Raw genomic sequence first — 25,398 nt, 5'->3', positions numbered from 1 at the left:
AGTGAAAGAACTCATGTCAGACAATCCAAACCTTCATCTAACAGTGTTAGCAGTGAAAGGCAGTCTGCATGTAAGTATACTAATTGCTTCTCTTTAGAAATAGGGTATGTTTCAGTATCGTATGAAATGCAGAAGAATTAAAGGATATATTGATGAAAATTACCTCTCAAAGGCTGGCTCAATTTTCTCTGTCTTTGATTTCAAGTTTTCCCAATAATTTGCAACTGCCCCCTCCAGCACACCACTCTCCAACTTCAGTGACTTGTATGAATGTTCTCTGACCATGGCCTTTGGATCCACCACAGAAGTGTGATGGGCCTTCCCTGGCAAAGGCTGTGCACTCTGGCCCAGTTTCACAGCAGCTCTTTAGCACAACTGTACTTCAAATGCAACCACAGAAAGAGTGCACAAGCTCAAACTGAAACCTGTGGTTAAACTCCTTGTTGGCTTACAGATTCTTGTATATTCATGCTGTACCTAGACTTAACGTCCTTTAATGCCCAACTGCTTTAGTGATACATAACAAGGAAAGAAACTAAAACAATTTACCTTTTCATCCCCACACTGCTGACCACGTCCAGCACTGAAATATTGGGCCAGATGTCTGTAAGACAAATTTTCTTATGCTCAGTTCCTTTCTGTCCAGCCACTTTTCAAGAGGATGCAAAGTTCCTCCTATTCTTTCCTCTCTTTCCAGAGCTCCTATCTGCAGTTTTGGAACATCTGCCTATTTTTGCTGTGATATTTTTCCTGATTCTCTCTGTAAATCCAGCCAGATGGATTTGTAGCACCAGATTTCTTTCCTCCTGTTGTTGCTGTCAAAGTCAAGAACAAAAAACTGTCTGATTTCAAGATTATTATTGTTATACATTATTATACATCTGACCTTTGAAACATATATTCTCTATAACCACTATCTCTTACTTTGTGCAAAGTTCATCTGTTATCTAAATAAATGTCAAATTTGGGATCTTGTTAAGCTTTTAGCCTCAGTAACAATAACTGTGAATTCTGCAGTTTACTTAGACAGGGTAAAAGAAACATATATTTCATTGATTTTGACTATTCAACCTTTAAAATTTCAGAGAGTATATTTGTTCTTGTGTTATGAGAAAAGAATAACAACATCTCTAGATCGTTCATTATTTTGTATTCTTTCCTTGTATCCCCATTTATTTATCTGCTTCCCAAGAAACTTTCCTCACAGGAACATATCTCTGAGCTCCTGGTGATTTTTACTGTTCTTTTATGAATCCTTCTCCAGTTTCATAACAACTTGGTAACAAAAAACAACTATGGGAACTATTTCTAACTTCATGAGACAGCCTAGATGCAAATATCTACCCAAGTGAATATAAACCAAGCAGTATAGACAGTTTCTTGCAGATTTATATGAAAAATAACCATGAAGACATAAGCTTAAACAACAAATAGTTTATTTAGCATACTTAATGAATCCTTGTACATGGTAATGTCCTAAGTCCTCTGACCTTTCTCTGAAAATCCTTGTTCCTGTGAAGTGCTCTAATTACCCTGCTTGTGGGGAGCAACATGGGCAACTAGAATTAATCTCCTTCTTAAAGACAAGATTAGACTGACTTTGGAAGAGAGTCCTTCAACATCTCAGAATCTTCTGGTTCAAAATAAGGTTCCAAAATAGGTTTTAATTTGACTTCTTCTGGTAGTTTTTGAGACTCTTCTCTCCTGCTTCCATCTCTTAAAAGTGGAACCAATGTTTTCCAGTTTTTCCCTGAAACTAAACCAGAAAGGAATGGTTTATTTTTTCCCCTCCCCAGAAACAGAAGAAAATACACAAATGGTTTAAATAGAAAGCTGATAAAAGAAGAAAGAAGCAGGAAGAAAGGGCTTTGTGGTTTTCTTCCCCATACTGTTCCATGAGATTTCCATATTCCAGCTGACAAGTACAGCAGGGAAGGATCAGACAGTTAAATGCTTCTGCACTGGATGCTGAGGGTTTGGGGTCTCCAAGGTAGCTCCTTGGATATCCAGGCTGCCATCCTACACTGTTCCATCTCCTCAGGATTTACACATATTACCTGCCTTGTAAAATCTATAATCAGAATGATGAATCTATGGGGCTTCTATTCCAGAGAATAAAACTGCTACGTGGATAATGAGCCCACTTAATCCTTTACATTTTGTCCTGACCAAGAACGCCATTAACTTAGTTACTGCCATTATCATTAAGTGCATAAAACTGACTGCTCTCTAACAATTAATCAATGCTGCTTCTACTGCCAGTGTGTAGCCCATACTAGGAGTTAGGTCCCTGAAACCCTCACCTCTGCCAGGCTTAATAGAGTAACTGGGATTTCGTTTGAGGTCCCCAGAGTACCCAGGATCTTCGTTGATTATGCCCAGATTAGTATTCCACGTGGACCAGTTCACTTCATCAACCCTGAGGAGATAATAACAAAACCAATGTCTATTCTAAAGATGAGTTTATATTACAAAATGCCACCTCTTAATCTGACCCAAAAGACAGATTAAACTGACTACCGTAGACAGTGTTAGTGCACTACTTTTCAGAGTGCTGCAGGGGTAAAGTTCTGCTTCCCATTACCAGATACCTCAATGTTGTTTGTCTATAAAAGATTGTTCATTTGACACAGAAAGAGGTTACCTAAAGCACCATCTGTAATCATCTTGGCCGTCAGGTGTGACCCCCACCAAGACTTTCTTCCCAGACCGGAACGAGCGCCTCACACAGTTCAAGTAGCTGTTCTCAATATCCAAGATTGTGATGGCTCTCTACCAGGTAAAAGAAAGCAGACCACTGAGAGGCTGCTGTTTCAAAGTCATTCTACCTTTATTTTAAAAACCTTAATCTTTTATGATTGTTACCATCTTAGAGCAGGCATTGTACCCATATCTGAAATACCACCTCTGTTAATATGTCATTTGAAATGCTAAATCATTGCCCTGTCATTAGAACCATCAAGTTCCCTTTCTTACCTCAAACAAAAGCTGATATACCTTTAAGATTCTGGTACAGATTGGTTTTCCCCTTGCACAATCCCTGTTTTCATACTCTGACCAGGTTTTTCCATTATCAAAAGCCCAAATAATTCTGTCTAATTATAAAAGTACTTCTTTTCTTAAATTCTGAACATCTGTGGAACACTGAGAACATCTGCTCAGGCAAAACATCAAATATGCATGGAAAAGGAACTAGTAGACTTTTTAACTGTTTATGGGAATCAGGAAGCAGCAGTGACCTGTTATTCAGAAGCATGTTAGTTGCTAAGGATTCTCCCTGAAATTTCTTATGATTCCCCACACCCTTCTTCGATAGAAGCCTCACAGAACCAATGTACCTGAAGTTTCCAGATGCTCTTGCTCTCCTGTGCAATTTTGCTCACAGTTTCCCCCATCAGTGCAATAAGCATGTTGAGCAGGAGGATGTATGTAAGGATGACATAGAGAACCAGAAGGATGACAAACACAGACTTGAACCTGTAGTTCTCTGTGAACTCTAGGTCCCCCATCCCAATAGTGAACTTGAAAAGCTCCAAGCAGGTGTAATACAGACTATTGTAGGACGTGCGGCCTCGTTTCGTATGGCAGCATCGGGCATAGTCAGAGCTGTTTGTGTCCTGCCCCTCATTGTCATCTTCAATTAAAGTCACAACAGCTGTTGCAAAAGAGGAATCGCATATGCAAGATAAAAACACAGCACTGCAAGCAATGAGAATGAGCATAAAGGTAAGACATGTTATCTTTCATGCTGCACTGTCTCCAGTGAAATTGCTCTATAAAATACACCCCATAACTGACACCCTCTCAGGTGGGTTGTCTCAGTTTTGACTGTTTAAAACAGCGTGACTGTTTTTCTATTCAGCTTCACAAAGCAGTCTGAGGCCAGAGATGAAAAGCTGTATGAAATTACTATACATAATCGTTACTCTGAAGAGATTTTTTCCTTTGTAATTAGGTTAATTTATTAGGTTTAGTTGAAAAAAAAAAGTCTAAGCCACTTGAAAAATATTTTTTTCTGAGACTCTTTAAGATAACAAAAAGTAACTCCAAGTATGACATTACCTGTTGAAAATCCCAAGAGGAACACTAGATAAACAAACATGAAGCGACATAAATCTCTAAGGATCATCTGTAATGTGGAAACAAAATATTTTTATATTGCTACTGCATCAAAAACTGGTAGAAAATACTGCTGCAGCTCAAGAAGACATTCGCTGTGCACTGGCTGTTCATACATTAAACTGTTGTTTATCCCACTGAGATAATAAATTTTCATACAAAACCCATTTTTCACTGTTTTTCATGCAACTGTTCACACACATGTGCAAGACACATGCATGTCAAATCGTCTCATCTTTCTGTGTAGAAACATTAAGGCAGTTGCATCTTTCTTCCCCTTTTGGGTTAATTGTCTACATAAAATACAGAAGTTTATTAGCCAGCTACTGCCTCTTAGCTAATTGCTCTGTTTGGTAATATTTAAACTAGAGCTAAGGAAATTTCCAGCTGGTGGAAAGCTGAGCCATTTCACACCAGGCCCATTTGCACTGTTCTCAGCCTGCTTTCATCCATGCGTATCTAACTGTGGTTACTTGGAGGCATGGCAGGTAATAACATTAAGACTCCTATGAAATGTATGGATGAGGAGCAGAAGGTTTTCCTACATAAATTGTATCACTTCATTCAAAATTTTGGCCAAATATAGCAGGGTGATATGAGATTCACAAGTGGCATCATGGAGGTAGATACAGTGACTTCTCTCCTGGAAGTGGGGCTGTTGGCAGCAGTGTCCTGATCTGAGCACTCTGCTGCCCTCATCACCTTCTCACTGGACTGACCTTGGCAATCATGACAGAGTAAATGCCCATCTGCTGGAAGCCACGGGTGTAGTACAGCATGTTAGCCCAGCCCAGCGCCAAGGAGAAGACCATGGAAGCCACGTACAGTTCCTGGCCAGAGAAGTACAGCACCACAGAGCTCAGGAGGAGCAAGGAGTGAACAAAGCTGAAAGACAAGCACGGTCTGAATGCAGAGTGCTGAGTTGGCCACAGGTGGTGGGAACAGAGGAGCCCCATGTTGTATACAGCAGTACGAGGGATTCTCCAGAACACAAACTCTCCTCTCTTCCCTTAATTCTTTTCATTCTCAACCCTACAATTCCTCTCACAAACTTGAAAATGCTCACTTCTTCCGCACTCCTTCTCTTTCTACTGACCCATGAGATCCCCTGTTCAGCTGCATTCCAGCTGGGAATAGAAAGGGCCTGAATTATGGAGAGCAAAGCTCCCTTTTGAAATGGGAGCATTTCTGCACATCTGCCAAGCAAACACAAAACAATATTCAACACATGCACACGACTGAAAGTCCAACTTGGAGGTCTATTCCTAACTCTGCTGCATGACACAGCACCTGAACTTCTAGACACTTGGTTTACTTTACCTCCAAAGGAGGTTAATGATCCAGACCTACTTGTTCAAGTGCTACGACATCCACTGGCAAGTATTCTGTAAGGGCCCAGAAAATCATAGCAAAGCATCTCCCTATTACAAGTGGTTTCAGCCAAAGCTACAGATCTCACACACTCATTTTTCTCACGCTGAAATGCAATCAGAAACATTGGAGCTTACAAAAGAACCTCACTGTAGCTGTCAACTATCAGCGTCTTGAATGACGGGCGCCTCTGCATGAAATACTGTATCTGGAAAAAAAGGAATGAAGACCAAGTCAGCATCCAAGGAGGGATGAAGTATCCCATGGGAATGCATCAGCTAAGCACTGGTACCTATTAGCAGGGAGCCAATATATAAAGCATCTCACAAGAACAGCTCAAAACCAACACTGGCGTGAGATCTAGGAAGCACTCTTCCATTATCACTACACTTCTCTTACATCTGGTGTCCCTTCTGAAGACAGCAACCTGTTCAGTCACTGACCTGAGGACCTGTGATTCACTCTACACTCCCCACTGAATGCCAAGGGGAAGCAGGGGGATTTTAAGCTAAAACTTGTAATCTTTACTAGAGGCCTGGCTGTTTGCAATACTCCATTCTCAACAATTAGCTTGGCCAAAGCTTGAGATGCTCACTGACTTTTAAGAGTTGTCTTTTTTTATACAATAGGTACAACTTTATCTTAGCTTACTAGTAACCTTAGAACTCCTAATAATGCCAAGGAAACAGATGCACAGCACTTGACTAAAACATGGATTATTTCAGCAGCCAATTCTACTGAATAGAAAGGGATGTTTGGTTCTACTCAAAGTGCAAAAAGGAAAAGTTTCAAGTATCTTACCCCTCTGAAAAAAAAGTAGAGGCCTCCCAGTACACTCAAGATCTCTCCAGTCACTCGAAAATATTCCCCAGTGCTATGACCAAATGTGAAGGGAGGCTGTATAAGACAGGAACATAGATGCATTCAGCAGAAATGGGGATAGGAAATACCTGGCCTTGCCAGCAGCTGAAAGCAACTACATGTTGTTTCTGAATGTGTTGCAGCAAGGGAGCAAGACTGGGAAGCAAGCAGGGTCAAAATCTCTCTCCTACCTTCAGGAAAGAGGAAAATTCTGATGTTAAGAGCACACATGCAAATGGGAGGCAGACCTGGGACATCATGCAGAGGGTGGTTCCCCTTATATGTAACAGGAATAACATACCTTTTCCTTCTTCTGTACAGGTCTGTAGTAAGCAGCTGCGGTGAGAATAATGATATGCATGGTATAGACAAAGAAGTTGAAGTAAAATAAGTGTTTGACAAACCGGTCCCACTTGTCTTGCAGCAGCCTGTTAAGGGGCTCCACCAGCAGCATCTCGTGACGGTTCTGAGCAGAAGGAAAAAGAGGAGAATCTTGATGGGACCAGTGGGCCTTGAAAACAGCAAATGATACTCATCTTCAATGAGTTCAAATGTTCCCTCTAGTACCCTTAAACTCCGAAGAGTGATTATGTGCAGTGCCCCAGGCTGTGGATAAAGTGCCAAGGAGGTGCATACTCACTGGTGTTTCACTACTGTAGGCAATAATCTCAAGCACTGAATTTTTCTCGCATGTGTCTATGCAGGACAGGTCATAAAGAGAGGAGTGGACAGGTCCATAAGCCCATTCAGTGAACTTCCTAGACAAGTGTCTGCACTCAGGATCTTTGATCTCTCGTCTGAGGATGTAAGCGAAAATCTAATTGCGAAAGAACAATACAACCAACATTTCAGTGCTAATGGACTTCTAGTTCCTCAGTATCTCCACAAGACAGGATGGCTCATTTCTCCCTAGTTTAACTGTGCTGAAGTCAACTCACTGTGGTGCTGCAGAGATCAAAGGTTGAAGTAAACAACATTAGTTTTCTCACTGGATGCTGGGAGATGAGAAATACAAATATCACTTACAACTTCCCATTCTCTGTTTCAATATTGCAAGAGAAAAACAGAGATGTATGTTACACATCTTTGAGCATACAGTCATTTTGAGCAGAGACTGCCAGAAGACAAATTATATCAGCCAGTCAAAAGTACAAGGACTCTACCAGTTCAGATGACAGCAGACACCCACCTTCTGGTTCTGTCTGGGCTGCCTTGCATACCAGTGGTATATGAACAATGTCAGTTGGGCATACACACATACACACACTTCAGAGTCTTTAAGGATTACACAGTTATGCATGTTAAACTCCTCTTAACTAGAAGGCCCTGACAATAAGCAGTGATAAAATCTGTCCTGCACTGTTTTGCACATACTCTGTGTAACTGGATACAGTAACGAGACAAAAACACATTTGCTCACCTACCCCTATCTTCCCTGTTTTGGCTGCCAGAGTTAATGGAGTCAGCCCTTTCTTGTTGGTGAGTTCTTCTAGCTTCAGGATTGGATTAATTTTGGCACCGAGGATCAATATATTATTGTACATCTTGGTAACAAACTTGGTATTATCCTTAGTGTTATCTGCAATCTCCACCAGTGTGTGCAGGACCATATTGCCCATGGAGTCCTCGGCGGCGATGTCGGCTGCCTGGTAGGGGTTCTCAAGGAGGAATTTCACAATGCAGAGCTGGTTGGTGCAGGCAGCCAGGGACAAAGGCAGCTCCCCTATGGGCACACAATGGGAATGAGCAGTCAGAAAGCCCAATACTATATGTGCATAAACAGAAGAAAATCATGTTGTTTTCATCTTCCACCATGAGGCAAAGTGCTGTCTCTTCTGATACAGCACTAATTCCTGTGATAGCTGTTAGAATCACATTTTCTATGGTTTAACTACATTGCTGCTTAGAAAAGCACTGAAAGGAGATCTAACAGGAGGTTATGAAGTATCAAAGGATACCATGCCTCAAAAATAAAGGGATACAGGCACCAAGCTCACAATGAACACCATCAGCTACCAACTGTGTTTCCTTAGAATCTCAGCCTTTGGGAGTAAATATTTGGACTAACTGGTGGAAGAGCCCATCTGGTATTTCTGTACCTCTGGTTGCACATAAACAGGATTTATTTAACAGCCTGCATTTGGGATAATGCTAGGATAACACCAATCAATAAAGCTCATACTGTGCTCACTCCTACCAAAATAAAAGCCAGATTTCCCTTTGATTTTCCTGAAGAACTCCCCACAGGCTCTGGCGTGAACATCTGCTCCGTTCTGGACCAAGAGCTTCACCAGGTACATGTTCCTTCTCTCAATGGCGATGTGAAGTGCAGTCTGGCCTACAGAGACACTCATCAGACAGAAATCTCCAACATTTAATACAGACTGAGAGCTTTCAAGCACCACAATTCATTCATCTCCATGTAAGATGGTGGACCAGATTTTTTCCAGACTAAAAAGCTCTGGAACTGAAAAAAGATGGCACAGACAGCAAATACAAGGTCCTAAAACTTCCAATTAAATCACTGCATGTCAAAAATGGTAGAATATTGCATCAAGCAAAACACTGCCCTAGCATGAATGCAGTGATTATTAATCACCGTTGTAACTTCAGAGTGATGCATCCTCAGGCATAAAGCCTCATGCAGAAGACTGTTGGAGAGCCCTGCCCAACCCCATCTTCAGTCTTAGCAGCAAGAGTATTCACTGTAATAGCCATTTCTCTTACCCTTGTAGTAGTTGTCAGTATACTCTGCATTAATAAACTCTTTCAGAGTTCCAGTTTTCCTTGCAATATCCAGCAGCAAGGGAATGGTATCATTTTTCCCATCATGTAGATTCAGCATGGCTTTCAGTAAGCAGGTTTTCCCAGTTTCTGGCTCTGTAACACAAAAATTTGCAGCTACATAGAAGTGATTACAAACCTACTACATACTCCCAAGACATGCAAGAATTAATGAGCTTCTTTTCAAAAGACAAGAAAACCCCTTCAGGCTTCCACAGAATATTTTAATTTTGCTGAATTCTCCTGTAACCTTACAATCAATTGGTTCCCCAAACAACAGGGAAGTACTGGCTATTAGAGGCCCTCCTGCAGACAATTAACACAGTTATGTTTCTTTGTTTTCATCTCCAGAGCACTACTGGAAGAAGCAGGCAACTTAAAATATGTGACACTAAAGGGTACCTTTGAACTCATCATCTGTGAGATGCTTCAAGGTTCTATTAAGGTACAGTAACAGATCATCCAGGTCCCTTGTGTTGCCTTGGGCTACAGCATCAAAGATCCTTCTGCGGTCATAAAATTTGAAAGCTTTCTCTGAGCAGCCTGTGATGGACTCTGTAGAGAGGAGCCTAAGAAGGGTAAATTTCAGTTTCTTAAAGTCAGGTATTTAGCAGAGTTTTTATAAACTACCAGATTACTATTTTTCATTTGCTTATGTGAAGTAGTAAGTAGATTAGTATAGACAGATCTGCAAAGTCTAAAAAACCAGAAATCAACAAAGTCTGTAAGAAACTTGATACATCCTGATAAAATGGATGTATCTGTTGCTGAAAAGTTGAGAACAAGACTTAAAGAGGCACTGAGGTATGGCAGTCTGACTGCAGGTCTGGGAGGCAGGTGATCTCATGTTCTCAATCTGAATGATGTCCATTCACCCATCTGTCTCAAGCAAGTGAATTCAGGCCTACCACTAATTCTGGGCAAAATACCCACAGGCATATCCTGAATTTCCAGAGATGCCAAGAGACCAGAGCTATTATCAATTTCAGATGCAACACACCTTATATTGGCATAGAAAATGGTGAAACAGAAGAAATGGGCACGCTTATGTGGAAAGAATAAATGCTGCTCTAAGAAACAGTCTGCAGCTCTCAAACTGTTTATTACAACCAAATCTTACAAGGCAAACTTACTTGTGCAGTTTCCCCCTCTCCAAATTGGCATGAAATTTGATGACAGAAGGTGCCATCAGTTGATCCATCTGGTAAAAGGAGTCCATGGGAGCCATGTCCTTGTCACTATCCCCCATCACAAACCGTCCACGTCTTGCAAAGATGTTGCTTTTGGGTGGCTGCTGAGTGGGCTGCTGAGTGGGCTGCTTAGTGCTGAGTGTACCCTGGAGGCTGTCAGGTGTTTCCAGCGTGGAGTCTTCCCCATCCGTGTGTTCATCTGTCACTTCAGATTCCTCCATGTCAGAACTGCCAAATTTCTTCATCTTCCCAAGAATGGACGACATGATGAGCAGGCAGTCTGTCAGGAGTGACACAAACACCTCAAAATCCTCACTTTACAGGGCCAGGCTTTTTCCCTTTTGCCTAGGACTACTCTCCAGAAACAGCAGGGAATGGACTGATCCCTCTCATCCCAGCCCAGATGCAACATAGATGAACAAATATTCATAGTGCCCAGAGTTAGAACAGTTTAGCAGGTCACTACCTCCATGCTCTGTCCCCACTCCCTTTACCCATTTCAGAATGGAGAAACGAAACCAAAGTGCCCCAGACCTTGCCAGCCACCTCACTGCAGAGCTGACCATTTCTGCTTAGAACTAGTGCCTCATCCTCCTCCAATCATTGTCAAGACCTGAACAGTCTCAAACCCTGAACAATCTTTGCTTTTCTTCTCTACTTTCTAACTGGTTTGTGCTGCAATATATTCTCCAGATTAGATCAGAAATGTTAAAAAAAAAAAAGGCTGCTTGTGCCATAACCATATCTCACTGATGCTGAGCACAGAGAGCTGCTTGTATATAAGAAAATCATCACTTACTGGCTTCACCAGAGCTACAGCAGGGCTAGATGAAAATTTGGGCATGTGATTATTGGGAGATTAGTGTCACCTCAAACACGAGACGCGGAAACCCAGAGGGAAAGATTACCACAGATTGGAGATGACTAAAACCACACACCTGATGTTGGCTGATTTACAACCACCAAGAATTTGACACATTCACAAATATGCTATATGCAAAGAAGAGCAGGTTTTGTGTGTGTGTGCCTTCTTATGAAACTTTTTTAATTAGACAAATGTTGGTCTTTATGCCACTGAATGCAAAATGTAGCAATGGAGACAGCAAGACATCATTTCTGAACTGCTGCAGAGCTCTTCCAGACAGCAGAACAGCCTTACAAACATACTCTGAAATCCTTGATTAGTTTGAAGTCTTACATCTTTGAGCATAAGTGTTACAAATCTTTAAAGAGCTTTTATTTATAAACCAAATCACAACCATCAGTAATGTTCTCTATACAACCAGGGTGAAAAAGACATCTGAAACATGCTTCTCTTCACAAAAACATTCAGAGGGTTTGTCTGCAAACTTACAGAGCCCATTAAAGCCAGATTTTCAGCTCTATGAAACCACTGAATACACACATAAAGGGTCACTCACATTTTCCTGTGCAAGTAGGATAGGAAAGAACCTTCTGTCAGGCATTTACATTTTCTATCATCGATTTGCAAGCTCACACATTTAGGGTTACTGGAAGCAAGACAGCGTAGCATAGACAAAATACTAAAGAGTGTAGTTTAACTCACTGTGTCCTCAGAGCTTTTCAAGTTCTTTGTGGCCTCACAGTCACTCTGAAAGAAGAACATAGTATCTTATTAACTTAATTGATCTGTAACTAAGAAATTATATATAGAAAATATTTCCATTTGGAATATGATTGTAAAAATACAGAAGAGCAATTACTTCGGTGAAAAAGTTATAAAATTAGTTTTATAAATATGGAAAAAATACACTGGTGATACAGCCATGGGTAATTTTAAGATTTTTTTCTTATTTAAATTAATGCAGATTGAGCCAAAAATTGTCAGAGAGATGGCTATGGAAAATGGAATCACTTATTTTCCAAAGAATAGGTGCAATATTAAAGTCTGCAGAATAGACTCAATCCTGTCTCCCTGGCAATTGGTTTAGTCATTTTAAGTACTTTCATTTCTAATCCCTGCTAGTAAAATCATTGATAATGAAGACAAAGCTGCATTTCCTCATGAGTAGGAATTTGCAAGGGAAATACCTTTCCAAATTCTCTGGAAGGATTCTTTAAAAAAAAATAAATTACTTATCCTAAAATATGTATGAGCTACTTCAACCCTGAATCCCTTGTACAGTGATGTTTGATACAATAAATAAAATATTTTTGATAGAATATCTAACCACATCACAACTTAAAATAAATACTGAAGAGACTTTACAAACAACTAACAACCATGCTATGCAAATATACATACAAAACTTACCAATATTGGAAAAAATCCCGTCTTCCACAAAATAGTCCAGCCTCTGTAAACACCCTCTGATCTACAGGAATTTTGTGATGGATATTCCTCCTCCAAGGTGTCTGGACTGAAAAGACCTCAGAGTTTTCTTCTCCACTTCATTTGTCTGCAGAAGTGTTCTATGTGTCTGATGATTTTTAGAATCAGGGGAAGTTCACTAGAAGAACAGGGGGTAGTTTAATATGATCATTAAGAACAATTCTGGAACCAGAAGCATCAGTAGCTTCTATTCCCAGGAGTTTAGCAAAGCTCTTTACAAGAATTGCAGTAAGTTGATGTTGTTTTTCCTTCCCCTGTAATTGCATTTAGTAATGGACACTCTTCTCCAGATTTCCTCTTCGTAAACACACTCAAGCTTGCCAAAAAAACCCACCAAACCACCGTGCAATTGTTGCTGTGGGTCACAGTTTCATTTCAATCTACAAGACTTTGTAAAATATGCCATGATTCTGTGAGATCAGTCATCTTTCTGGACATCTTGGGTGGCTGCTCAAAAGCCCTACTAAATATTTCAAAGATAAGCTGATTCAGAACAGAGTTGAGGGAGAACCAATGACAGAAAGTCCTAAGGCCATTTTATCATTCCATGTTCTTAACATTTTCTGTTTAAATAATATATATATGTAACAGTGAACATTTAAATATTAGGAAGAAAATAATTCTTATCTAATCCATAAGGATCTAGGGAGACCTTAAGGCAGCCTCCAGTACCTAAAGGGACCTACAGGAAAGCTGGAGAGGGATTATTTACAAGGGCATGGACTGACAAGACAAGCGGGAATGACCTTAAGCTGAAGGACAGGAAATTTAGATTAGTTATTAGGAAGAAATGCTTTATTGTGAGGGTGGTGAGGCATTGGCACAGGGTGCCCAGAGAAGCTGTGGATGCCCTGTCCTGGGGAGCATTCAAGGCCAAGGTGGACGTGGCTTTGGGCAACCTGGGCTAGTGGAGGATGTCCCTGCCTATGGCAGGGGGTTGGAACTGGATGGGCTTTACAATCCCTTCTAGCCCAAATCTGTCTGTGATCCTATGAAAAAATGAGAACTGTATGATATACCATTAAATCGAATATTTACAGAAGATCTCTCTGCCAAAAACTAGTCAGGAGAAACTTTTTTCCAGCAGGCTGAGCTGACAGGCTGTAGCTGTTAGGCTAGAAGCAACCTCCAAACCTCTAGTTCCTGAGGGTTTTAGTTAGATCATTAAATTATTCAATTAAATTATCTGGTTTATCTTTTGCAAAAGGTAACTACATTTCTAGTTTTGACATCTATCTATACACAAATAAAAGAATAATGTATTTGCCTATTTAATAGCAAACTAATTATGCTACTTAAAACACCCTACAGCATTGTACTCAAGAGAAACAAAATGCCTATTTATTAATGCATAAGTATAGATTACCAATAAGCCAAGTCCTTTGCTGGTGCTCCTGGAGCTTTGCTGAGCAGAGCATCTCATTTGATATTGTGATTAACTCCTTCACTGTTTCCAAAGCAGAGACTCAGTAAGAAAAACGTATGGATCAATGGAGGGTCCCACCTCTTCCAGTCGCTTGCTCCTTGCTGGTCCCCTTGGCAGAAATGCTGCTTGTCCTGCTTCTCCCATTCCAGGCATCAGCTCCTTTCAGTCTTACTGTGCTCTGATGTACACACTTTGGGAGCATTCTCTTATTTTCTGGGTTTCAATGCCTCCTTGACCTGTATTTCTTGTGAAGATTTATTTCCTTGTTATCAGCGCCACTCCATTGCTTATTGCAACAGTTGTTGGATGTATCATATTCCATGTCAGCAGGGACCTGCTTTAAAGGTGGAAGCTCATAAGGAGACATGAATGCTTATCAAAATAGGCCAGCAATAAACAAGAAGGAATTGATTCCTTTTTCTTGGGCCTGCATCCAACATGCTGCACAGGCTTTGTGCAACTTCTGGGCTTGAGAGTGATTTTACTGACCAAGAGCCCTCTCTATCACTGCCAATGGAAAAACATCAGCAGATGTACAAGACATTTTAAAGATGTATCCAAAGCTGGCCTGCAGATCAGACACATTCTTCCCTTTGCTAATAGAACCTAAAACCAGACCACTATTTTTATCAACTTCTGGAAGCAAATATCACTTGATTTCATGGTTAGCAGAACACTGGAACAGTATTATCTGCTCTTTCCAGTTATTGAATAAAAATGAAGCTGATCTGCTGATAGAAATATAATTTATAACAACATAAAATGGAAAACAACATGTAAAGAATTCAGACATTCTACAAAACCTTCAGTCCAATCTACACTTCCTCTGTAACTCCTATATACACCAGTAGTTCCCTAAACATGGCATGGAATAGGTGCATGGAGGGAGATGGAAATTAATCCATCTCTGTAATTAAGATCTTGGAACAGATCTCCCACTACAAAAACAAGTCAGTCCTGAAGCTGCTAATGTGCACGATAGGAATACATGTCCATATTTCAGTCAAGATACATGCTTCTAAGTAATGCAATTACATCTAGATAATATGAAACCATCTTACTTGCTTCCCAATTGAATTTGAGGAGAAAAGTGTACTTCCATCTTTAGACAGATAAAGTTTAAATGTTTTCACATTAAAACAAAGAGATGGGGAAGAAATAAATTTTAAGAGCATAACATAAGGGATAAAAACCTGGTAATTTTAAGTGAACTCACATGAACAACACTTAACATTAAGAACAGATTTGAGTCTAGCCTGGTAAATGCTGTAGTAAAGGTCTGACACAATACATGAAGGTCAGAATCAGACAAATCTTCTGATCAAATAGACTAAAATGGCTATGCATTTTATCACAACAGTTAATTACTTTTGTGGACCATCTCTCAAAATGCTACTTCTCTTCGGGCTTAAAAGGGAAATCAAAGCCAAAAGAGATGAGAATTGGGCTTCTGTAATGCTCAGTTTGCCAGCTTCTCCAGTTTATCACAAATTCTGACCATTTCAGAGGCTCATTTCACTCTACCACCCAAATACAAATTAATTATGTATGCCATATATGGAAAATAGTTGCCTCCCACCCTATAAATGCATTTTCCATTCAGAAATAAGCCCTTCATTCCAGGTGTCACCAGTCGTGGTCCTGGCCTAAACATGCCTTTGACCTGAGTCCACTGCACCCCATCTGAGCAGGCAAATAAACAACCCTCCATGTTTTGGTTGTTTTGTCGACCTTTAAGCCAAGGTGGTGTGACAGTGAAAACTGGCAGACCTTCTGTGCAAGAGCCACCAAACCCCCCAAACAATGGGGACATCCTGGTCTGATCCATATATGTACATATATTGTGAGACATCTGTACAGAAAGCATCAGACTAAGTTACAGCTACTTGTCTCTCCTAATCCTTCTAAACTTATTTCCTACCAGGAAAATGAATCTCACATGAAGTATTTTATGCAGAAAGTTAATGGATCTTTCTTAGTCACTCAGAAAAATTTAATGTGATAATTACTTCTCATTTCACAAATGGGAATGACTGAGCAATGAAATGTGTACACCCAGAAATGAACACTAAATGCAAGCTTTTTTTTTTTTTTCTTTCCCACTGTAATGAGCAAAATGGCATGTTGAACAACTCCAGATAAAGTGAAGGAAGTGAAAGGAAACACTGTACAACCACGGGGGAAAAAAGTGAAGAAAAGACAAGAAGCTGAATGTCAGGCCATTCCAAACAAGGACTTTATTTTTTGTGGATCATCACCATGGCAGCCCCCACAGCAGCATCAACATCCTTCCCATAAACCACAGGGAATGGAAAAATCCTTTCCACTTCCTGCCTCAGCACCTCATTCCTGGCAAGGGCACTCCCACTTCCCAGAACCCTCCTCACTCCCGTCTCCATCAGGCGCTGCACAGGTAACATGGAGCAGAGGTTTTCCACGATGCCACGGCACAGAGCTCTGGTGACGTGACCCAGGGAGAGGTCAGAGACAGCAATATTGGTCACTGATGCCAACTGCTCAGGAATGTGTCTCTCTCCAAACACGGTTGGGTGGACCGAGAGCTTGATGTCGTTTTGGGCCAAGGCTGCTCTGATTATCTTTGTATAGATGGCAGACTCCTGGACCTGAAGTCCTGCAGATGGGAAAGGCCATGTTACTAATCCAAAGGGGTCTAGCCTATCTTACATGTGGAGACTTAAAAGGGATGCTAATCCACCTGTTGGGCAAAATACTGTATATCTTTTTCTGTGTCCCAAAGGTCGTTTTTCCAGGAATATGAACCACAGATCTCTCATCCAATTGCATCTAGTATCTTTGACACCAGCAATCTTCTCTGATTACAGAAACTGCCTTTCCTGGTAGTACAGCTATTCCTCTTTGCCTATTCTGTGCTAAATTACACAAAACATCATCTGTAGAGGCACTAATGGCACCCTTCATCTTCAGTGGCTGGACTGCCCATGAATGCAAAATTCACTTTGAGTACTCACCGAAAGACCAATTTCAGAGCTTATTTCTATATTGCAACCCCAAAGAATTATTAAAAAGAAAACCTGTGAAAATCATGCTTGAAGGACTTAGAAGACATTATATGGGTTTGGGTTTTAAAATCCACTGAGTGCTGCAAAATACACAGCAAAAGGCAAGTGATCTAATCAAGAGACTCTTTTTAACTGCAGTCATACAAAATTAGAAGCTCTCCTCCAATTTGCTGACCTTTCCCTTTGAAAAACAGCTTGCAAAAAATAATTATCTTGTGTTTCTGAAACATAAGAAAACCCAAACCCTAGAGGCAATGTGGATGTGGAATCCAAGCATGACTGTCCCAGCATGTTCACAAGCTTCAGCTGGAAATTCCAGAGTCCTAGGAAGCACTACCCATGAGTTACATCCTTGCTCCCTACAGGGCATGACAAAACTATTCTAGGCTTGTTCCTTTGCCTTAGTTTCCTTTTACCTTGATGATCAGCCTCAATTTTAAGCTTAAACTTAAATTAACCTCCAATTAGCTTACCTAGCTCTTCTGTCCACCGTGCCACCATGTCCACAAACGTTGCTAACACGTTGCCTCCATTAAGCGATGCTGCCACGGCCAAGTAGTCCCCGTTGAAGTAGGGGAAGTAAGTAACAGCTGAGGAAGGATCTGGTGTCTCCGGAGGCTGGAAACCCGGGGGCATTGAGATAGTCAGCTGAGCAGAGGTGCTGATATTAAGAACTAGAACAGCAAATTTAAAAAAAAAACAAAAAATTAAAAACACAAACCAAATCTCAGTGTTTTACTAGGCTACCCTGAAGGAGAGCAATAAGGAAACCAAGTAAGGTATCAAAAAGCTCATACCTGCATCAGTCCTCTCGGTCAGACAGGAATAAACAGAGCACTGGAAGTCTCCCAGAGCAATTCCTACTTTTGCTCCTTTGGGTATTCCATGCCATGCACAGATTGTCCTGCCTGCAATACTGTCAGGGTCTCCCACCTCTGGAAGCAAGTGAACAGGAAACCCAGATTTTTTCAATCTGTAATCAGAACAATACTATTGCAGGGAAGCAGTATGGGAATGTGCAGCATGACACAAAGACTTCTTTGAAGTCCCAGTTGAACCTGGCTATATATTTGTGGTTGCTGGATTTATGGATGCTTTCACCTATTTAGAAAGCTTTGTCTTGGACAGGGACAGCATTCCAGTTCAACGGGCTGGGTAAACTCTAATAGTCTAGAAGAATAAATAGCTTTCCTTTAAATGCAATCTGATTACCTGAGATTATACAGCAGTACATGTTCATCAAGTTTAAATTACTGATGTTATATGGACAAGCAGTGCCAGGGTAAAAAAGAATCACAACAGAAAAAACATTCCTACATGTCCAAGAACTTTAAGCTGTCATGCAGTTAGAGGTTTAAAACCAAATTATATGATTAAAGTCCAACAGACTCCTTACACAACCAAACTGCAAGATGCATTACACTGCTACAACAACAGCACCAGATTAGTAAATGTTCAGTTGGCCAAATGCAAGTTTCTGTCACTCTCTCATACCTTCAGCAGCAGATCTTTTCACCTCGGAGTCTTTGCCTAACCTAAGCCCTGAAATATATAAGGCCGTAGCACTCAGCCCTGAAAGAGCAAATCATTCAAATAAGTAAATACATTCTCTGTATGACTTTTTGTAGCCTAATAACTCTAAGGTATTATCACCAGTAAGTCTGAGTATCTATGAAGGAGCTCAGCTGTAAGAACTAGCAAGGGGTAACCATCTTTTATCATCACAGAAGTAACACCCTGGCTGCAGCGTGCGCCTGTCCCACCCACCAAGGAAAGGGAAGAAAACAGCTTGGTATTCAGGGCCTCACCGACAAATCTGACAGCTCTGCTGTCTTAGGTTTTTCTAAAAATACTGTGCAAGATTTTAGGTAAGTTTATATAACTTGGACATTTATACCTTACAAACAGAGCAAACTCATGATGCCACAGCACAACTGATTAGGAGTAACTTTCAATCACTTTCTATCTGTGTCACATTCATACTTAGGGCCCAAAGAGGTGTTCACATTGCCTGACACACACAAACCCTACTGAACAACCTCAGCACTTACATGTCAGTATTCCAGCTTTTGTTTCTGCAATCAAAATATCCCCAGCTGGCAGCATTCTGGACGGACATGAGTGGCTTCTTCAGATCACACAACATGGCAACCACATAGTCATGGATAGTGCCAGCTGCATCATAAGACTTCAGAAAATCTGGACTTTTAAACAAAACATTTTAAAAACAGAAACAGTCAAGGAGTGTTTTATCAGGCAGTGGGAATAAGATTACTTCTATTGTTACTGGGAACTTCAAACACGTGTGGTCTCATCTAAAAATGAAACAGACATCTTGGTGACCAGCCTATATTTTGTTGTTTTATTTTTCTTTAAAAGGAATTTGTTTTCCAAGCTGTCACCACAGCAGCAACACTTGTCTCCTGAAGGAAGATGGAGAGACAGCAGCTTTAAGGAATGAGTTGTATCAGTTCAATGTGCTGTTGTGAAAGTTGCCAAAAAGGTAGTAATTGTTTGCACAAAAAAAGGTCACTTTGTTGATCCTCAAGTATTTGAGATTAGGTAAATTTCTGCAGCTGCTCTACAATCCACATATTATATGAATGGAAAATGTACCAAAAGGTGAAACAAAGCAGGGACAGAACAAAGCAGCTGGACTCATGAGTTAATACAGCTCTAAAGCCATGCTTCCCATATTTGATGGACACACAATGGAAGAAACCATGATCTAATAAGTTTTTCCCCATTTATTGAACCTGAACTTATGGCAAAGGAAGACACTGGCTGGCTGAGAAACAGAGCATACTGCAGATGAAACCGGAGAGGAAATCTTGCTGATGCCAAGTCATATGTGAAAAATTCTATCCTCTGCAAACATGCCACAACAAAGCAGATAATTCGTAACACCTCATAAGGATCTCAGTAACTAAGGAAGGAAGGAACTGAAATTAATTTAGGGACTGTTTGGTTTAGCATCTGGCAACAACCAGACAAAGCAACTCTGGTACTGTTTTAGGCATGTTTGTACTTTTGACAATCTTCATACGGCAAAATTATAGTGTTGAAACTGCATTAGCTGAGCTCCTCTGAGCAGTAGGGCAGACTGGAAATTTTATGATACTTTGAGGCTTCTGTTACTATATGGTCAAAAGCTTTTATTTCTATTAAAGAGATCCGTAGTATTTTTATGAGGTCAGGGACTCTTCCATGTTTGGTTGCATATAGTTAACACTGAATATTGCCATTTTAAATATTTTTTGACTACTTAATTAATATTTTGATCAGACAGAAATGCAGCCCTTCAGCCTGTAGTGACAACATGCTACAGGAATACTAATTGTCACATAAATTCAAGATATGAAACAGCTTGATGTACCTCTTCTTTAAATACCAGTAGACTGTGGCACACCCAAATCCTGTAGCCAAGCTGACATGTGACTGAGGCAGAGGAAGAGAAGAGAGGAAGGTGGGACTGCAGCGGCCGTCTTGCCAAGTAATCAGATGACTGACGTCCTCTGGCTCAAAGGTAGGGCCTGTATCACACTCTGTCCACTTGCAACCTGGAACAGACAGTATCTGGTAAGTCCTGTGATCCCCTGCAGCACAGTCCTCCTGGCAGGCTTCATTTCTGGACACTCTTGGCAGTTTGTCAAATATATTGGGAAAAAAGCAGAAACAGAGCCAGTAGCGACTGTAATCAAATTAATTAGTCATACTTTTCAGTCCTAGATAATGTCATAATGCAAGTCATCTTTGCTAAAATTGAGAATGGTATCCAAGGCCTTCCTTCTCTATAAGCACTGCCTTGAGGGACAAGCAACTTGCACTTTGAGATATTAATGCTGCAACTTAATTAACAGATGACCCACTAAAAAAAATTTTAAAAATTAAAAAATGACAGTTCTGCTATGGGAGGTAACAAGCTGATATGACAGTTCTCATACACAAACCTCACTGGGATCTGACACATCATGACCTGGATGAATGCTGGATTAGCAATGAACTGCCTACGATAGATAGCACGTAGTTTCATCACCTTTTCAGCCAAAGCAACAGGAAATGTGGATCTATATGTATAAAGCAACAGACTGCAAGGCACCAGAGTGTATCAAAGTACCTCTCCTATGCTACAAAACAAAACTGCACCAAAGGTAGAGCAGGATTTAATCCAGTATTAGCAGCCCAGCACGTTCCTTTTGAACAGAGACCACTTCACCTTTGATAAAATCTTTACACACTTCCATGTGAAGGCCTCAGTTGAACTCTGGCAACTTCTCATGAGTTGCAGGGAACCTTCCCAGCAATGTCTGCTATTGCTCCACTCCAGTATGCTACCTCCTGCCCTGACATGCTCAGCACAAGCAGTCCTGCAAAGACGGCGTACGCTCCTGTCAGAGCAGCAGACTAAGCAAAAGCCAAGCTCAAGCACTGGCACATGCTGTCTGCTTGCACAGCTTTGGCCTCTGACAGCTACTGCTCTCCCAGGTGATGCCTGGCCACAACACAGGGACACGCACTGTCTCCAGCTGGCTCTGGCAACCCTTTGGGTTTTGGGTGGGACAGAAGCAGTGTTTTGAGCTCTGCATGTCCTACAGGTCCAAAAAGAGACACGGCTGCTGTACTGGCTGGCACAAATATGGCTAAAAGAGTCTGTCTTGGGCTGAATACAGGGATTTGATGTTACACTCACACAGTAAAAAGCAGGTCTGAGAGATGGGAAGTACTATGTGAAACATGCAAAGCAAACATATACTTTTTCTTCCTCCCTTAATTCCCTGTTCGCTCAAGTCTGTTTGAACTGAATTCCCAATTGGTTTGATTTTCTAGTTTTAAATTGATTCTAAGGAATATTATTAACCATAAATCTAACCCTAAAGGATGCTATTAGAAATAGGATTTACGTCCCAAAGTGCACAGATTCACTTAGTCAAAACACATGAGAGCAAACACCCTCTTTCACTTGATAGAAATGAAACAAAAGTGGCATGTGGCTTTAGGATATAAAATATTAACCAATATGATGTAAGAATCTATGTCTAGCATGAACCCATGAGGCTTTGCTATGCAGCCCTTGGGACAGCTGAAAAGCAAGGAACAGCTCCTCTGGTCCATCAGCCTTTGGATTTCTTTCTTTCTAATCATTTTAGTATTTATCACAAAATTACAGCTAGTAATGAATAGCATAGTGTCTCTTAAAACAATTAAGACCCTGACAGCTTTTGACAGGCAGTGACTAGCACTTTTGGGAAATCTATTCTGTGGTTTACGATAAATCTTTGCTTAATCTGCATTAACTCTCATTATTACAAAATTTGTCATCAGGTAAAAAAGAAGACATGGAACCACATTCTGAAAGCCTTTCAGCTGGTTTACAGGATGATAATCCATCCTTATCACCACGGTGCCAGAAATCCAAAGCCTGAATCTTTCAAACATCCTTACTGTCACAAAGATTGTTTGAGTATTTGCACAATGGACCTCATGTGACTACCACACTCTGGCTGCCTGTTCCTGAGGTCTTGGCCCTTCATTTCACAAGCAGCTGAAAATTCAGAATCCTGACCATAACCTTTTTTCAGTTCCTACTAACACAACCAGAAGCACCAAGATGAATGCAACATGGCAGTCTGAGACTTCCTAGGAAAAAAAAAAAAGCCCTGAGATTTGGGGAGGGAGGGAAAGGAAAAAATAAAGACTGAAAACATTGTTTACTGAACTTCAGGTTTTTTCCCTACTGTACTTTCAAACAGCATTTCAAAATGGCAAAGCAATCTTCACTGTTGGGCATGCTATGCACATTCTAAAATAAAGATCAAGCATAGCTTATTTTTCAAGGCATACACAGAACTGCTAATATTGCTACTGCAGAACCATTAGAAGGTATCAAAATACTGGGCAGCAACTAGTTAAGTGTTTTATGGCATGAAAAAATTCCTCCACTTCTCCCTCCCATCCCCCAAAGTCATTCACATGATGAAGAAGTTTCAACTGGCAGCAGATAGCATAGGATGGACAAGCAATTAGCAAGCCACAAATATTAATAATTATGCTGACTCTGCTGGGATCTCATAGGACTACATCCTTTGACCAGTCTGTGCAAACAACATGGTTAAATACGGTCAGGTAGCTGAAATTCCAGTAATTAAAGCAAAATTCCTACAGAAGACCTTCTGTTAATTCTGTTCTACAGAAGTCCAAAGTGAACATGCAGCAGTTTCCTACAGATCACCTCAGTGTTGAAGAGTTATTTTCTGCATCATAATACTCTGAACAGGAATGCCAAATAATTAACATTACCTTTCTCTTTTTTCCAAAACACAATTCCATGCATTTGTCCTGAAATGCCAATGTGAGTGACTCTCTGAAGCTGCTGCTGAGGTAGAGCAGCAAGGCATTCATTCAATGCTCTTATTATTCTCCGGACGTTCTGCTCCATTCCCTGCAATCATAAAGCATTATTCTGAGCATGAAACCATTAGGATCCACTCAGTGTATTTATTAAACAAGGTCACTCTAGTCAGAAGTGAAGAACAGAATTCATTTAGCTTAATAGCATGTATTAGAATAACATTCATTACTAAAGTGAAAAGAAAAAAAAGAATGCAAAAAAACTCACAAACCCACTAAAATCCAATACCAGAAAGCTGAGAATGAGATAGCAGCCTCTGAAACTGAAAGCTAAATAATTCTTAATTTCCTGGGTTACCATACAAAATATACCTTTCTTAAAAAAATCCATTAACACTCATTACATGCTTTAATCAAATCACCTTATACACTGCTCCTCTTTTTCCTCAGGAGGAGGATTATCTGCATGTTCTGACTGGCACAGTCTCCCTGACATCTTCCCAAAGCTCCTCTGTATCTACTCAGTTGATTTTGATGATGCTGATACTTCATTTCTGGATACTCTATTCCTAGAACTATCCAGCAAAGTGACCGAACTAGAGAACCCAGTATTCCACCTTTCACACCTCTGAGGATTCAGATTACTTTTTGACACACCAATATGAAGATTAAGTATTCAAATATAGTCTACACAGAGATGTAAACTAATCTGTACATACATACTTTTGGCTGCAGAAACACAACAGTAGGGAGGAGGGTTGGCCTGTTTGGTATCTTTGCTCAGAAACTACCTGCTGGACTCACTACAATACTAGGCCAGAGGAATGTTAACACTTTTTTTTTTAATTATTCTGATTCATCCTTTCTTAGGCTGACCAACACAATGAATGTAAGTATCTTTAACAGGAGTACATGTTCCTGGGTATTTCCACAGGGAATTTCCAGTTATGATTCCATCTCACATTATGAAATACCCTCCCAGTTGGCAAGTGGCTTCTGCTTCCTGACTGGTACTGTCAAAGACAAGGTGCTGGTTCATGGGAGAATAGTTTAAGCTTGCCTTATGCAACTTTTCAAAACCTGAGTCTTTCTTGAATCAAGCAGCTGTACTTGACTTTCTTGAACAGTAAACTGCATTTTAATTCTCCTTTCACACATTCAGTCACAAGCAGCAATCGTCTGTCAATCTAAGAACAAAAGCAACCTAGGAAAGTCACTTGAGTCTGCACCAGACAGCAAAACACCCTGGCCACCACCAGGCAAGGCCGGTCTCCTGAAATCATGAGCAGTGCTATCTCCCACCTCTTACCTGCGGTCCAGCTTCCAGGCTACTGGTGTGAGCCTGTGTCTCCCTGGAGCAGCTCTCTGCCACCACCTGCCCCTGCTCTGTCTCTACCAACAGAGCTGCCTTAACCGATGTCGTGCCCAGGTCTATGCCCAGCACACAGGCAGGCCCAGGCCTGCCTGCAGCCTCGGTGCCCGCCATAGCCACAGCCATAGCCAGAGAGGATTTCTTTCACCTTCCCCACCACGCACAAGTCTCTCTATGCAGTGGCTGGACTGACACAGGCCATACTGAGCTCCACGCTGCTAGATGGCACCTAACTCAAGAGCCAAAGGCGCCGACGGCATCCACAGTGTGGGCCCCCACGCCAGCAGCCTGCAGGGATCACACAGGCTGTGCTGGCAGAGCCGCCTGGACTTTGTCCTCTGGCTGCAGACCTCTCCCCTCAGCAGCACCTGAGCGCTACCCCTCCATCTTGAGCGTGACCAAACCACTCCAACCTTCCCTGAACGCCCTGCGCAGCTTTAAACTAAACTCCAAAAGACAACCGAAGCGTCGAGCCCGCCTTCCCCCTGCCCGCCGCTCCCCTCCCCGCCGCCTCGGCGGCAGCAGCCCCGCGC

The 25,398-nt window shown here is 41.1% G+C and overlaps 2 protein-coding genes across 2 annotated transcripts; both read right to left on the bottom strand.

Annotated features, from left to right (window-relative positions):
- Positions 1-1,423: 1,423 nt before the first annotated feature.
- On the bottom strand, positions 1,424-10,591 carry LOC311199171 (transient receptor potential cation channel subfamily V member 1-like; the record flags this gene model as incomplete). The annotated part of the gene is made up of 15 exons (XM_084273223.1): positions 1,424-1,756; positions 2,304-2,419; positions 2,645-2,772; positions 3,339-3,655; positions 4,063-4,129; positions 4,839-5,004; positions 5,628-5,698; positions 6,292-6,387; positions 6,653-6,817; positions 6,992-7,168; positions 7,776-8,074; positions 8,549-8,689; positions 9,079-9,231; positions 9,538-9,704; positions 10,269-10,591. The coding sequence occupies 15 exons, from the start codon at positions 10,589-10,591 to the stop codon at positions 1,590-1,592; spliced, it is 2,553 nt and encodes an 850-aa protein (XP_084129349.1). The 3' UTR covers positions 1,424-1,589.
- Positions 10,592-16,324: 5,733 nt separating this feature from the next.
- SHPK (sedoheptulokinase) lies at positions 16,325-24,979 on the bottom strand (the record flags this gene model as incomplete). The annotated part of the gene is made up of 7 exons (XM_084273224.1): positions 16,325-16,736; positions 17,619-17,819; positions 17,943-18,118; positions 19,197-19,349; positions 20,522-20,705; positions 23,443-23,584; positions 24,803-24,979. The coding sequence occupies 7 exons, from the start codon at positions 24,977-24,979 to the stop codon at positions 16,342-16,344; spliced, it is 1,428 nt and encodes a 475-aa protein (XP_084129350.1). The 3' UTR covers positions 16,325-16,341.
- Between the last annotated feature and the right edge of the window lie 419 nt (positions 24,980-25,398).

This window comes from Gallinula chloropus, assembly GCF_964237585.1.
Source record: "Gallinula chloropus genome assembly, chromosome: 19".
Taxonomy (NCBI): Eukaryota; Metazoa; Chordata; class Aves; order Gruiformes; family Rallidae; genus Gallinula; species Gallinula chloropus.
The sequence above is the reverse complement of the archived record's forward strand: the minus strand, read 5'-3'. Positions and strand labels throughout refer to the sequence as shown.